This window comes from Mustela nivalis, assembly GCF_964662115.1.
Source record: "Mustela nivalis genome assembly, chromosome: 2".
In the NCBI taxonomy this organism is placed as follows: Eukaryota; Metazoa; Chordata; class Mammalia; order Carnivora; family Mustelidae; genus Mustela; species Mustela nivalis.
Window position 1 is genome coordinate 130,414,493 of NC_139021.1, and position 16,539 is coordinate 130,431,031.

Below are 16,539 nucleotides of genomic sequence, written 5' to 3' on the forward strand. Positions count from 1 at the left end.
CTTGCAATTTTGTAAGTTTAAGTTTATGCCCCGGGGAAGATACTTTCATTCCTTATATACCAAATGGATTTTGCTAATTAGGGTTAACTAAGAAAGTAAAAATTCTACGGAGACTTTCTATAGAAATAATATAAATTGCAAGTAGGTGGCTGCATCTGATGTTAGGTGTTGGAATCCATAGTATGTTTGGGGGATATCATTGCTGTTTCTGTTAACTTGTGAAAAATGCCAAATGCACACATAACTTAGAGTCCTGCTTTTTCTAATTATTATTTCTAATTGCTATTTCTAATAATGCATGCAGTGCTATTGATCACCAAGTCACTGTTTACATTAAGGGTTTGGTTTACGCATCCAGTGGTTAAGCAAAATTATGGAAGTAATTCAAACAAATACCATGCATATTATTTTGCTCTAATCTTGATTAGCCCTTTTGCTTGCTTGTACTGATTAAAAGGAAATAACTTACAAAAGCAACATTTTAAAATTTCTCAGTGTTAGTTATATTTATATATGTAATATTAACATATATGTATTCCTATATAGGAACAAACATATATTTGGGTACTTGTAAGGAATTAGTAGTAATTAGCCTCAATAAAATATTGAGGAATTGTATATCTACTTAATAGCTAAATGTTTAGATTAATTTAACCTTTAAAAAAAAACATGAAAAATAATACATCTATAGTTCCAAGTTACAGAGAAAGCCTTCAGTTTAATTATTGTATTCTCATCAGCTTGCCTTTTTTAGTATTAGAAAAGAGCACATCTGCCAATTGGTGCAATTAGATTTAAACATTTCACATCTTCACTCAGGGAAGCACTCAATATCTTCGCCCCCAATAGGCCTTTATTGCCATCAGGAAACTAGCAGGGCACTTAGCATAAAAAACAAGCTCACATTTTTATTTCTATATTACAAAATCTATATTTTAATAATTACATTTAAAAATACAGAGCACTCACGCCAGGTACTCTAGCAAAAAAAAAAAAAAAAAAAAAAAAAAGTATGACTACTTCATGCATACACACACAATGCAGTAAGCATAAATGTATTTACACGACGGGTAGGTAGCTGTCTTAAGCATACATACGTAATGAATACTGTAACTTCACCCGAACACGTCAAACTTACAAAGTTTAAGAAAGTGATTGTTTCTCTGAGGACTAACACTGCAGTATAGCCTAATCCTATTTTTTCTTAAGATTGTTTTCCCTTAAAGTCGTCCCCCAAAAGGGAGAGGGGGCATTATTTTCACAGGAATCAAAACCATTCACAAGTTCCATCAATGTAGTCTACAAAATACTGATAAGGAGGAAGAGAAAGGCAATAAAATCGTGTCCATAAAACCAGTGACGCGAATAAAAGTGACCTGAAAGTTTGCTATTTTAATCTAAGAACGCATCCTTGGCCACCTCCTGGGGAAAGGGCTACGGTTCTGGAGCTCGATCTCTGGGCATCTCCCCCTGGCAGGGGGCGCGCCCTAACTGGCCATCTGGAAGGGCTCCGGCTGGAAGCCGAAGAGCCTCTGGCCGTAGGGCTCGCCCTCACCCGGCAGCTTCGCGCTCGCAAACGGAAGGTAGTGGTCGCGGCCAAAGTGCTCACAGTGGAGACTGACCCAGTCCCGCTCCGAGCCGAATCGCTCGGCCTCGGCCAGGATACGGGTCAGCGCCATGATGTAGCTCAGTGCCATCTGCAGGGTCTCATACTTAGACAGCTTTTTATCCTGGCCCCACTGGGGCACCACCCTACGCAGGCGGTCGAACGCGGTGTTGAGCCCCTGCATGCGCCGGCGCTCGCGCGCGTTGGCCGCCAGGCGCCTGCGCGCCGCGCTCTCCAGCCGCCCAGCCCCGGCGCACGCACCCGCGCACTCGGCGCCGCCTGCGCACGCGGGCGCGGCGCGCGTTCCCGCCGCGGGGTTGCTGGGCTTGCAGGACTTCATCCCAGGCCGGAAGGAGGGCGGCTCTGAGCTCCCTCGCCCGCTCAGGACCTGCGCGCGAGCCGGTCTGTGGAGCCGCTCCGCAACGTGGCTCTTCTGAGCGAGTAAGTCATACACGAAGCGACTCGCGTGGAATCAGAGTTTACAGTGGGGAGTACGGGACCCCGCCTTCCGTCCTACTGGATAACCAGACTGCTGTCTCTTCACTTGCTCACATTTAGGGGAAACTGAGGTGCTGAAGAGAAAGTCATTTTCCCAACGTGAGGTTGGAAAAGAGAAGGGAACCTTCTTGCTGCAGAGTGTGGTGTGGCTGGTTTGGGGAAGATCTTTCAAGTCCTCTGGGAAAGCCCGAGACTTCTTTTTCAGGAAGACGAAATCTTTTGCAGATGCTCAGGGAGAGAAGGAGCGCTTTTTCCGCAGTAGCTGTCGGAGAGTGCTGGATGAATCTTTGAAGGAGGAGAATTTATAGCAGAGGGCTGAGGGAGGGAACAGGTGGTGGCAGGTGGGCGGGCGTCCCTCAGCTTCCATCTCAGCACCTTCCTACCCTGGGAACTGCAGGGGGGGAAGGGGGACGACGCACAGCAAAATCCTGACATTACAGCCTTCGTCTGTTGAAGTTTCTCCAAAGCTATGTCGAACAGTAACACACCATCTGGAGTGGCCTGGCTGTCCCCAAAAGAATAACAGGGGGGGGTGGGGTGGGGAAAGAGCTTGGTCCATCTTTTCTCATATCAAGTAGCCGCTTATGTATCAAAAACGTAACCGAGGTTTTACATTTATTAGACATTGTTTGTGTGAACATGCTGGTCTTGGAATTAAGAGATATGTTAGAAGTTTAAGGAGAGTTAGCTTTGTCAAGATGTATGACATTTTTGGTTAATGCCGATCTGATATACTGACATTTTTATCTTAGCTATTAAGGAAGTTGGGACAAATTAGTAGGTCCTAATATTACAGACCTGAAATTCTACTGTCCAAATAATTTGGCTGTTTTCTGCAGAATAATTTATTGTAACATATTAAAAGATATTAATGGTATATCAAAAATATTCTAGCTACATAGTTGGATTGCATGAGTTTGGATACTTTGGATACTCAAAATTTATACTCTGTTTCCCCTGAAAAAGGTTCACAAATGTTTTGGGAACATATATTGAGATGATAATTATTTAATTTGACATTTAAATCTAATAAAACTAACCATAATGTGCATATATGTGCAAAATGGAAACAGCTAAGTAATTTGTGAGATTTTTAAAAATAATTCCTAAGGGAAGTCTTTTTCCCCCATCTCATAAAGCCATAAATATTTCATACTACATGGATGTTTCAGTTGTATCAGCTGTCCTCAGGAACAATAACGAAGCACCATTTCCACTATTGATAATGAGATGATTTATACAGAGAACCCGTTAATTTGATTCTCTCATCACAGCTTTTTTCTAGCTCTTAAGGAAAAGTAAAGTGGCAAAGAAACCAGCTCCAAATAGATTCAAGCCAGGATCATTTCTGGATTCTTCAGGAATACCAAGTACATTCTTTCTTCTTTTGAAATATGAATGATGTCAGTATTATTCTCAGATATTTTTGTTTAATTCAGTTTTCAACAAACTCTAACAAAGCAGGAGTCTTTTACCTATAACTTTCTTCCCCCACTGTAGCCTCAGACTGAAACCCCATTGTGAATGTCCTGACTCCCCAAGTCCAGTCTTCCCATAAATAGTTGATTAATCCCAGCTGAAGCAATGACAGTGAAATGAAGTTGAGTAGCAGGAAGACAATAGGATGCAATTGAACTTTAATGATCTCCAGCGTGACAGATGTTGAACACAGACTTTTGCACAGAGCCACTCAGCTCTGTTACTCTGAGTCCTAATAGTCTTGGTCAGGAATGGTAATTCTATGACAGAAAAGACCACAGTATTTCATCATCAAAATGTCAAATATATTTTTTGAATTCTTATGGAAATCTGCTTTATTAATCCTATTATTTGTCATGTTCACATATCTCATCCCTTTCCCCAAGAAGTCTCCTCTGTGACACTCTTGGGAATGTTGCCCCACAAAACATACTGTGTGCTTCTTCTGGACTCTACTGATCAAAGTGCTAATAAGGTGTGATTTTGCAAGCCATGTATTCATGTTTGGAGAGATTATAGCCTGTGTACTAAGAGAAGCAAAAGCACAACTTTTCCAAAAAGGAAAAATAGCAGTATGCATACAGCACATAAGAACATAAACTACCAGATATCTATGACATGAATTGATCTAAGATAGAGATACATAGAGAACATTGCTATAATAAAGGGCCTTAGGAGTATACAGTATGTAAAGTAAGACATTTCCTAAATGTATTCTGAAGGACAACTTATTAGTACTACAGAGAGGCCTTAGGGGAAAAGGATTTCATTGTCAAGCAAGTTTGGAAAACATATTTGCTATCTCCTGCTTGGAGAGACATGAAGCAAAATTAGTAAAGTTTCTGAGAAGTCCTAAGATAAAGAAATCTCCTGACTCCAGCATTTCTTAGACCTTTTTGAACACAGACCTTTTTTTCCTAGAAAAGCCTGTTCACAAAGATCCTCGGAATACACTTTTCAAACCTGCTCTAGTACCTCCCATTTATTTTATAGAGGAGAAGGTGTGTCATAGAAGCTAAACAGTATGCTCAGAGGTATTGAGCAACTTTATGACTGTATTAAAATATCCTGTGTCCTTTGATTTTAGAGGGTTTCAAATTATACGATCACTTAATATGAGCCACTCAGTTTATGGTAGGCAACTGAGATCCACCAGTGACTTCCCAACGTCAGACAAGTCACTAGTGAAGGTTTCAGAAATAAAGTTAAAAATTGTGTACTTAAAGGACAGTGTTACTTATTTTATAACTCTAATGTCTAGCAGAGCACTTAGACATTGAAGGTTAATACACAAACTGAATGGCTAGAAAAATAAATTAGGTAAATGAGAGATAGATGCTACAGAATGAGTGCATTCCTAGTGAATAACCCATATGAATGATTTGCATTCCTTCACCTCATAAAGAACATACACATTAGCTCCACATTTTGAATGCAAAATTAATTCTTACCAGAAAATAGCACCATTTGAGCCAGAAGAACATGCATCTCAGAAATTCCCACTTTGTTTCTGTACTGAAGGTATGATCTTACCAAGGGAACTGGCAGTTACTTTATATCTCAGGGTTGGCCAGAAATCAAAACTAACAGATGGAGATGGGAGGAGAGGGAGACATAGAAGGAGTTTACACCTGTAGGAGTAGAAAAATGGGAGCAATATTATTTTAAAGATAGTTGACAAGGATGCAGAGGTTCCCATCCCAGGCCCCAGAAGTGATCACTCATCTCCAGAAAGTATGGGCTTACCACAGTGCTCCAGGTGATTCTCCAACCCCCATCGCTTCACACACTGCTTGAAAATTCTGACTTGACAGTCTGATTTAGTTTCTCCTCACCATGAGCGAGACTGACTTGCATGGTTTAGATTCTGCATTCACTCTTCTCCATAGTGGATCTTAGCCTCCTCTGAGAGGAGGAGGAGGATCTTAGCCTTCTCCTCTGGGTTAAGCACCGTCTTTGGAGTCAGTTTTGAGTCCTGTATCTCCTGTCAGCTAGCCGTGTGCCCTTACACAGATCACTTCTATTTTTCCATCTGCAAAGTGGAATCATAATACCTACCTCAAAGGGCAGTAGAGAGCATTAGATGAGACTGTAGCTGTAAAGAACCTGCCTGGTCCCTAAGGAAGTCACTCTTTAAATGACAACTAATACTTCATGTTGTGAGTAGATTTTACAAATGATAATGAAAATGAACTTAATGAATCATTGTTTGAATCTTTTATACATAAAGCTACAGTTAGTCATGATGTGAATCCCAGCTGTGCAATCTTAGGCAACTTACTTAACTTCTCTATGCCTCTTAACTTTAATCTGTTAAAGAGAGGGATAATAATAGAACCAATTTACAGATTTGGTATGAGGATTAGATAGTTAATCTTTGTAAACACTTGTATGTGTTTGGCATACAGTTAAATGTGGTACAGGTGCTTATTTGGGTACATAAAATGACCTGTGGCGATTGTTCAAGATGTAGATTAGCCTCCCTTCCTTTCTTCTCATTTTTGCTTTATTTTCCTTCTCTTCCATAGGAGCAGGAACAGAGAGAGAGGAGTAAATTGAAAGGAGTTCCTTTTCCCTTTTGCTGCTCAGGGACTTACTGGCTAGTAAATTTGGGGATTGTATTATAGTTTAAGGTTCAATTTTGTAGTTACAGACACATATTTTAAAGTGTTAATTTTTAGGGGATGCTCTATTTTTCCAGTGCCTGGAATATTTGCATTCACCATCCAGGGCCTTCCCTTCCTGGTACTGAGGTCTTTTTGAGAAGACAAATCAGTTATGATTTCTTTTCATGAGTCTAGAAGCAGAACAAAGGGAATCAATCCAAGGGATGGGTTGCACTGTTCTATGGTAAATTTGGACCAGAAGCTATGTTTTTCAGAATGCCCTTCCCTGTGTCATTCTGGATTTGAGGTGGGCCAAAGGAAATTACATGACCTTTGGGAAGCAGAAGTGAAGTCAACATGTTCTGAACATTATTGCAGGTTAGAGGCCATGGAGAACAGACATAAGGGTGCACCTAAATTCCCGTTTGTTCTTGAACTTTTTCACTGTGTTTCTACTCCTCCCTCCCGACTGCCAGCTCTACCGCACAACAACTCCCCACCTAGTCTTATTTCAGCCCCTGGAAATACATGCCTCCCAGACCCAACTGCAAGCTCTTCCTCATTCACCCAAGCCAGGGTTGCTTAGTGACTATTCCTTGATGCTTCAACAACCCTTTCTAGACCCTTGCACTCTCAGCCCCTTGCCCTATTGTGTAAGTCATCATCCTTATAATAAATTCCTTCTTCCATAGTCCACACAGTGGCCCCATTTCAGTGGTTGAACCCTGGACTGGCACAAGGAATCTTTTCTCCAGGCAACAGCAAAATCACAGGACCCATCCCTGCCTCCCAGCGAAGACCCTATACAAAGGTGTCTCCTCGTCTATGTATCCACCAGTAATTATTGTTTCTATCTGTTCAGCCCTGTGCCAGACAACATCAGGGATGACAGCCTTTAGCCTAATGGAATTCACAATCCAGTTGTGGAGATAAGACCCGCCACCCATCAAAAAACTAACCCTGAGTCATAAACCAGTGTTATAGTCCCCAAACAGCACACAAGACAATCCATTAGAGTATGTGAGAAGATTAGAAATTCTGCTGATAATTATTTGATCTCATTTTTTAAATTTCTATCTTGGGGCATATTTATGGCACACAAAATATAAAAACGTGTATTTATATATGAGTATATGCCAGTGTTGTTGGGTTTTTTCTCTGATAGGAGCGTATGATCAGAAAAGCTGGGACCACTGTCCTAGGCATGAAAACAGTATGTGATTAGTACCATTAGGGGCTCAGAGCAGAGAGATTTTACTGTGCTCTGGAGGAAGAAGGATTTTGGCTGGTGACCCCAGCCCTCTGACATCATCTCTTACTGCTGCCCTCTCAAAAGGCTGCTCCTCCTCCACATCCCATGCTTTCCCCCACCTGGGAGCTTCTTCTCTGGTTGCTCCCTTGGCCTCAAATACAGTTTCCCCAGATCTCCCCCAGATATCTTCCCACTCCCAGGTGGCTTCTTGTGTCATTCAACTCCTGTTCTATCTGATGCTTTATGTCCTTCGCTCTTTGGCAAATCCAGGAATTCAGGGGTTTCGTCTGTACTATTCCTAGCTGTATCTTTAGTACGTAGAATTGTGTCTAGCTTATAACAGATGCTCAAAAATTTTGGTTGAGGGACGCCTGGGTGGTTCAGTTGGTTAAGCCGCTGCCTTCGGCTCAGGTCATGATCCCAGGATCCTGGGATCGAGTCCCACATCGGGCTCCTTGCTCAGTGGGGAGCCTGCTTCTCTCTCTGCCTCTGCCTGCCACACTGCCTGCTTGTGTTCTCCCTCCCTCTCTCTCTCTCTCTGACAAATAAATAAATAAATAAAATCTTTAAAAAAAGAAATTTGGTTGGAAAAAAAAAAAAGAAAGGAGGAGAAAAAGGTAGATGAAGGGACCCCACACACAAAGGGAGAGTAGACACTGTTCCACTAGGAACACAGCTCTTTTTCTTCCTGCTCAAATGGACTCTTTTGGGGGAAATTGTGCCCTCCAAAGCAGTGGCAACAGACCTACTGCTTTTGTTTCTGCTCTGAAATTGTGGTATTCGCTGTTTCACAGTGAGCAGGTGGCTGACTTCCCCAAAGGGTGGCTCTCATTACAATCCAGGTTTCAGGCAGTACCTGAGTCAGCTCACAGTTAAAGCCCAGAGGCCTTGCTGGCCCAGGCCAGCCGCTGATACCCACTCCCTGCCCCAGGGGGAAGTGGTTTTCTCTCTATTTTAGTTGATGTTGCTTTTTAGTTTCTTTGTGCAATTTCAGCAGCTTGGCTGAACAAGTTTTTCTAAATGTCCGAAGACTTGGGTCTTTTAATTCCTGTTTTCCTGTTCCGCCTCACGATCATGTTTGAGTCTTACTTTCCTGTCTGTGCCCCAGCCTCCTACTGACCTTCACTGAGCAGGGAGCAAAAAGAGGTCATGCCTAGCTCACTAGATATCTATACCAGTCAGATTCCTGGCTGTCTCCAAGTGGTATCCAGCATTGGTAGCCGTAGGAGTATATGTGCTTTCCTATTCCTTTGGCAACCATATACCAATTTGTTTCATTGTTTCAAACTTTCATTTATTCAAATATTTAGTGAAATTACTATGTGCCAGAAGTGCCAGAAATAGAGTTGACCACAGTGCAAAAATCTCTACCCTCAAACTGGTATTGTTGGTATCTTCTTATGAATTCATTTCCTATTTCTCCAAATAAGTTATAAGTTCTTTGAGGGAAGGGGCAAATTTCAGAATACCTGGGTCTTGCTAGAGTGTTTGATAAATATGGGTTAGCTGCTTGGTTGACTGAAGTTTTTATTCAGGCTGACCTTAAGCTAAAGAAACCAATGTCATCACCATAAATAAAGTAATGCCTTCAGGAAACACTAAATGGTTACCAGGCATTAATTCCTATCTTCACAATACCATTTGTGTAGGGGTTGTTAGAATCTTCATTTTGTGACCAAGACAATTCAAAGCCCTGATTAAACCAAACTGCATAGCCAGTGAGTAGATTTGAAACCCAGTTCTCTTTCTCCCTAGAGCACACACTCTGTGCTGCACTAGGTCTTGTGATGTTAGGGACAGGGCCTTAGTGTACCCCCAGTGCCTAGTATTATGGCCGGCCCATAGCGGAAGTTCATTAAAGGTGCTGAGACTTATGTGCACCACTGTGTCAGTTCCAACCTGTCTTAGCCCTCCTTAAGAGTAGGCAGTGAGACTGATATCTTGCAGGCACAGATTAGCCTATTTCCGTGAACCAAATCTTAGGTTTCCTTGGAGCTCCATCTCCTACTAAAATTTAGAATTAGTACCTAGCCCTGAGCTTGGTATCTGATGTACCTGGGAGAGAATCAAAGGTTCCTGAGGACTTACTGAGTTTATCCTTCTTCTTCAGACCCTCCTGCAATTACATCTTTTCACACACACACACACACACACACACACACACACACACACAAACACACACACACACACACGCAGTATGCCCTCCTCCTTAGATTCTTAAAGGCCTGTCCTGACCATCAGTGTGGTTAATGAGATCCCTCATTTACCACGAGCTCTCTCTCCCCAGGACGTGGACACTTGCTGTTCTCACAGCAAAGGACTCATGGCCTGTTTCAACCCACATACACCTCCCTAGCCCCAGGACTTGTCATCTCCACATCTCACCATACCTATAGCTTCTTGCTTCTGCATCTCCTCACATATCAGATTCTTGGATGTCAATACCAAAAGAGAGAGAGCCTAAGTTTTCAATACCTCTCTGACCCTGGGCTTCTGACCATCCGCCTCATAAGCCAAGTTCAACAGAGTCAGCTCTTCCAACCCTGGTCTTCCATCACTTACTGTTTACCTCTCACCACTGCCTCTTCTTGAGGCTTCAGGGACCCAGACAGCTGAGCACCTTGTGCTTTACCAGTTATGCAACCACTGCCGGCTGCATTACTCTGATGCCAAGTGATGCCCATAGCCCCCTTCCTCCAGCACATCCATCCTATTCCCCAGGAGCTAAAGCCCGCTTTCCATATAATCTGTCACTCTAAGTCACATGAATCACTAAGCAGATTTGCTCTGCTACTAACTGATGAATGTTGATTTGGGGCCCATGAAACATAGGTTTGTGCCTCCATGCCCCATGATGGTATGCAGGATACAGGTAAGTCATTTCAGATGGAAGCCAAAAGTTTACTTTAATACTTGATGACTTTAGGCCAAGAAATACACCTAGAACACAACTTTTCAGCAGAAGCCCATTATGAGAACCTCTTATCAATTCAATCTCCTCAGTAGCCCCAGACTCGAGTGGGTCAAAGAAATTCCAAAGTGCTGATTCTAGCCCCCAGTGCCCTCTTTCTCTCATGCCTCACTTTACCCAGAAGATCAGCTTTATTGGTTTCTCAAAGAGTATTCTGAAACTGTTACTCTTCAACAAAGAAAAGAAAATTCTGGTTTTAACAAAGCTATACAGGCTTTTTACTGTAGAACTTTTCAGACCTTTTACTATGATCATGGTCCTTCTCAGGATGAGATATATGGAGTTTCCCAAATTATGTAGCCATAGAAACTCTTCATCTTGGAGGATATCCAGAGAGCAGTATCCAAGCACAATCCATAATCTTACGTTTCAGGAAGAGACTATCTTAAAACATTTTAGCATTTGATTTTTTTAAAAAATATCTGTATATTTTGGGGTACCTGGGTGGCTCAGTCAGTTAAGGATCTGCCTTCAGCTCAGGTCATGATATCAGAGTCCCTGCTCAGTGGGAAGTCTGCTTCTCCCTCTCCCTCTGGTCCTCCCCCAGCTTGTACACTCATATGCTTTCTCCATCTCTCTCAAATAAACAAAAGTCTTTTAAAAATATGTGTATCTTTACACTCAAAAGTCTAACTTGCAGTTCTGAAATTAATGAACTAATTCCTTCTCCACTGCCTTCTAGTCATTCTTTTGAGTCCTGAAGATATCTCTTACAAAGTTACTTGAAGCATGCAAATTCTCTGGTAATTCCAATGGTTAGATGGCTGTGCTGGGAGATGCTGAGGCTGGGAAAATTTTCAGGGCAAAAAACTAGCTGTCAAGGAGGATGATCAGAGGTTCGCTGCTCAGTCAGGACAGATTTTGAATGAATATAAAGGGACCCAGAAAGGAAGGAAGTGCCAGTAGAGAGAAGGGCATTGGTGGCAGGGTCAGATTCAAACTGTCCCAGCCCACAGTTTATTGCCCAAGTCCTCCTGGTGGACCAGTGCCTGCAAATAACCCATCTCTGTTATTTGAGTGCTTCTAATTACTGTTCAGTTAACCCACTAGAAAGAGTTAAGAGACAGAAGCAGATACTGTACCTCCTGATGGAAAAACACAACATTACTAGTATACCTACTAAAAATTTGTACCTGAATGTTATTAGTCCTCTATATCTAACAATTTGCCTAACATTTAGAAGACAAACATGTGGGGGTGCCTTGGTGGCTCAGTGGATTAAGCCGCTGCCTTCGGCTCAGGTCATGATCTCAGTGTCCTGGGATCGAGCCCCACATTGGGCTCTTTGCTCAGCGGGGAGCCTGCTTCTCTCTCTCTCTCTCTCTCTCTCTCTGCCTGCCTCTCTGCCTACTTGTGATCTCTCTGTCAAATAAATAAATAAAATCTTAAAAAAAAATAAAAAAAATAAAAAAATAAAAAAGAAGACAAACATGTTAAGAGATACTGTAGGGAGGCAATCAGCAGAATCCAGAATTGAAAATCTCAATAGGACAAAAAGTCATTTGTCAACAAATATACTGCCTGAGAAAAAAGAAAAATTGAACTGGGAACCTATGGAATTATAATAAGAAACTAGAACCATATCAGCCATATGCAATGTATGGATCTTATCTGTATCCTGAATCTAATAAACCAATATTACAAATATGTATGAGGCAGTCAGGGAAATTTGGATACTGATTGCATACTTAATAGTAAGGAATTAATAATAATAATTTATTAATTGTTGGCAAGTTATTTTAGATAAATAGATATCATGGTTACATTAAGCCCTTATATTTTAGAGATACATACTGAAATATTCACAAATGAAATTATAAAATATGTGGAATTTGTTTCAAAATAATCTGGGACAGAGAGAAATAAGTAGAAGTATAGGTAAAACCAGATTGCCTATGACTTAATAATTGTTGAAGCTGGGTGATGGGCATATTGTGGTTCATTATACTATGCTTCCTGTCTGAAATTCTGTAAAATACAAAGTAAAAAGGGAGGGCTGCCACAAGTTTATCACACAATATGAGCTTCTGAAATTAGAAAGAAATTAGTCAGTAGAAAATTTCCATTTCAGGGTCATAGTGGGTAATGCTTCAGAAATGGAGACAGAACAGGAGCAGTGTGTGCCTTTAGGTGCTAGTGGTCAGCATCAGTGCTTTGGGGTCAAGGAGGTGACCCTCTTTGTACTTCAAACCACAGAGTCTGCTTCTGAATTCCCAGAAGTTAATCCAACTCTTTTCTGATTTTACCCAAGATCTGCCTGATGATGCACCTAGTTGCTTCCCCCTGGTCTGTTCCTAGTCCTTTTATCTACCACGTGCGTAGGAAAGGGAGGGTGGGAGACAGAGAAACAAATGGAAGGCTCAAGAGTCATCAGGTGGGGAGTTCCATTAAGAGGGCTCTAACTGCTAACTCATGACATGGAAACATGAAAACTCCAGAAGCGTGGAGAAAGTTTTGGTGAATCATGTGGTCTATGGGAAGCTAAAACAGTACCACTCATATTCTGAGTGGCTCCTACAGAAGTGAAGTTGGATTGTGCCAAAGGCAGCCATCTGGAAGTAATCTGATCATGGCCATGGGGAGAGGATGAACTCCATTGCCAGAAAAGAGAAGAAATTGAAGGGGACTTGTGTCTTTAGCTGTGCTGTGGAGTTAACCAACCCTTGGTGATATCCTATAGAAAGTCTCCCTATTTGAGGGAGCTGGGAGACTTTGATCTCTTGCTCTGGAATATTACCTATCTTCAGAGTTGTCATTGATAAAAGGACCCAACCTCACATTTGGATCCTCAGAGGAAGCTCTTTGGAGAAGATGGGGCTAGAGCTTTCCCAGTCTGAATCAGCATCCGAACATGGACTAGAAGGATGGATCCTTTGGAAGAAGCCATTTCTAGAAGTAATGGAAGGAAACCCTTGGCCTGCTCACTGTATTATTGGCATAGCTGAGGCTGTTCCAATTAATCACTGAAGGTAATATTGTAGTTCATAAAGAATAAAATAGGGGCACCTAGCTGGCTCAGTCAGAAGAGCATGCAACCTTGAGCTCAGGGACGTGAATTTGGGTCCCATGTGGGGTATAGAGATTACTTAAATAAAACTTAAAAAAAAAAAATTTAGGGATGCCTGGGTGGCTTAGTTGTTAAGCATCTGCCTTCAGCTTAGGTGATGATACCAGGGTCCTGGGATCGAGCCCCACATTGGGCCCTTGCTCGGCGAGCAGTCTGCTTCTCCTTCTCCCATTCCCCTGGCTTGTGTTCCCTCTTGCTCTCTCTCTCTCTCTCTCTGTCAAGTAAATAAAATAAAAAAAATTTTTTTAGTGTACTTGGCTTCATGCATTTGTGTGGCTTAGATGAGCCCAAGACCCTTTTTCAGAGACCTTTGACATTTGAAGGAATAGCACTCTAATGCCACCTATTCTTGAGGAAGCCAACTTGGTCATTTTGTGGAGGCCTAGCCTTCCAGACACAGATGTAAATCACTTAGCCAACGAACAAGTCCAGCTGGCTAGCCACCTGGTACATGCATCTCCAGGTGGTCTTATAGGTCTCATGGTTGAAGATGCCTTCTATGAGGGAAATTTTAAGTTAAGAATGATATTCTCAAGGTTGGAAAACCCAAAAGTTTTACATTAAACCACTTGCAAACATCATAAACCTACTGTACAAAATTCACCTCTCTCTACCTCTTTTTAAAAAGTTTTCAGTAGGAAACAGTATCACTTAAGGTTATTGCAGAAGGAAAAAGGAAAGCAGAACCAGTCTTTAAGCAAAATGGAGACAAGAAATGATATGAGGGTAGCTGACCAAATCAAAGGAAACTTAACGTATTCTCTGGCAGGTGAATGAATGAAGGTGACCTGGGACCTGAGGAGCTCTTGCTCTTGGTCCTAGAGCACTATCATGAGATGACTGCCCAGCCCACTTGTTATTCCAGTCAAGTTTTCAAATACCCGGGAGAGAGAAATGGACTGACCAGCCTGTCAAGTGTCTCTAGCTGTGGCTAGGGAACAACAGTGGAGTCATCAGGGGCTTGGTTGTGACCAGAAGCCACAGCAGTTTGTGTCTGTTAGAGAAAGGGGTACCCTTTCATCCTGCCCCAGTGATGGGGATTCAGCTGAAGCTGCAGATAAGGGAGAAAGTAACCAGGCATCTCAGGGAAGCTGCAGTTTGGGCTGTAGCACAGTTTCTATGACCGCTGCTGCTCTCTGTTCATCTGAGAGAACTGGCCCTTCTTCCCCTGTCCACTTCCCCCAGCCGCACCCAGAAGCGGGGCTCCTTGCCCCTGTTCCCTTGGTGTCCGTTGCAATGAAACTGTCTTTGATGGGGGAAAGGAAGCCTTGTGGTACATATGGCCAGGCATGCCCACCTCCAGCAGAGTTTTGGCCCTGAAGAAAGCAACCCCATCCCCAGCTACACAAAAGTTTTTCTCCCTTAAGTCATCACTAGATCCTGATTACGCAGCTCTCTCGGGGGAGTGACCTACCTAAGGAATGTGACAGAAGCTGTTACATGACTACTGCTGGGTTCCCTGGAGTTCTGGTTCTGATTGGACCAGAGACTGGCATGAAGTCCTCCGAACACAAGAACCCATTCATTACAGGGTAAATCAAAATATGTGCCTGGATCTTCATCTCTGTTGAAAAACAAGAAAGACTAGTGAGTCCAAACAGGGGAGAAATGAGCAACTTGAAGACTTCCCATACAGCTTTAAGACTATGGACTTCCATTGTAAAAATGTTAACATTCAAGATTTTAAAACCAGCACTACTCACTTGGTTCCTGCGTATTTATTTAACATGTCTATCTTACTCATATTTGGCTAGACTTTTCATTATTGTCTTTTTTGCCATTTTTAGTACCTGAGATTTATGAGGAAAATGAAGCTTAGAGGGGTTAGAAACTTGTCCCAATTTCCTTCTGCTGGTGAGTGATGGAAACTGTATTTGTCTGACTGCAGAACATAGTGTCTTAACCACTCTAAAATCTATGTCAGCCCAGGGCACCTGGGTGGCTCAGTGGGTTAAAGCCTCTGCCTTTGGCTTGGGTCATGATCCCAGGGTCCTGGGATTGAGCCCTGCATTGGGCTCTCTCCTCTGCAGGGAGCCTGCTTCCTCCTCTCTCTCTCTCTCTCTCTCTCTCTCTCTCTCTCTGCCTGCCTCTCTGCCAACTTGTGATCTCTGTCTGTCAAATAAATAAATAAAAATAAAATCTTAAAAAAAAAAATTAAACAAAATCTATGTCAGTCCAGAGAATACTGGCCTGCTTAACATGGCATCAGAACATTGGACATAATGATCCAATATTGCCACATGCAGAGGAACCCACATGTTTCCCTCTGGCTGGAGATGATGTGGTAGGCTTTGGGAGCTTACATGTATTGCATTTGTGGTCAGACCTCCAGGCCTTGGATAAATAGTGGCTAACCCCACCATTACTATAGTCTGGCTTAGCCTGAAACCAGGCTCCAACCCTAGCCTCTACTAAACAAAACTCTTTAATTCAATTTATCGATGGGCTGTGAAGACATCAGACTCCATTGGAACAATCCTGGGAGGCTGCTCTGAGCTCTGCCCTTCCCATTAGGGGCTGTAAGTTTGTGCAAACAACCATAAAATTAAACCCACCCAGGGAGGGACATTGATTTCCAATTGGCATAGTTTGCCAGATGCTGTTTGGTCTAAGAACTGCTTGACCTCTACTAGTGACGCCACCTGCCCTTGGCTTTACAGGGTGTGTTCCCAGCAGGGAAGGCCTCTTCACTAATGCTTGCCACTGGAACTTGGGCTGAAGGCATGGTGGGTTCCCCATATGTTGCAGGGGAGAGGCCAGCCACACCCGGGTTTGGATTCACCCTCTTATCCAATCCTGGGACTAAAGCTGCCCCCAGGAGATTACAGACGCTCCCACCCCCAACTAATTAAATAGGTGGCCTCCTGCTGCTAAAAGGGAATGAGGGCGGAAAGACAGAGGATGCCTGATTTAACTACGACCTGGGTAAGTAGCTCAGCCTCTGGACCCAGAAATCACCCATGCGTGCCTAAACAGTCTCTAATGGGTTAGGGTGGTTCCTATGCCTGAGACCTAGAGTTCTGTTTATTCTCAGACTGCTTTGTAGTTTTCAAATCTCAT

At 42.7% G+C, this 16,539-nt stretch overlaps 1 protein-coding gene across 1 annotated transcript in view; it reads right to left on the reverse strand.

Annotated features, from left to right (window-relative positions):
• Positions 1–693: 693 nt before the first annotated feature.
• ATOH7 (atonal bHLH transcription factor 7) overlaps positions 694–16,539 on the reverse strand; it is a 30,215-nt gene continuing 14,369 nt past the window's right edge. The window contains exons 3-5 of the mRNA XM_082715102.1: positions 14,894–15,043; positions 5,035–5,214; positions 694–3,843 (exon numbers count right to left, since the gene is read on the reverse strand). Coding sequence (XP_082571228.1) covers positions 1,488–1,946 — 459 coding nt within the window. The 5' untranslated portion in view covers positions 1,947–3,843; positions 5,035–5,214; positions 14,894–15,043 and the 3' untranslated portion in view covers positions 694–1,487. The remainder of the gene's footprint in view (positions 3,844–5,034; positions 5,215–14,893; positions 15,044–16,539) is intronic.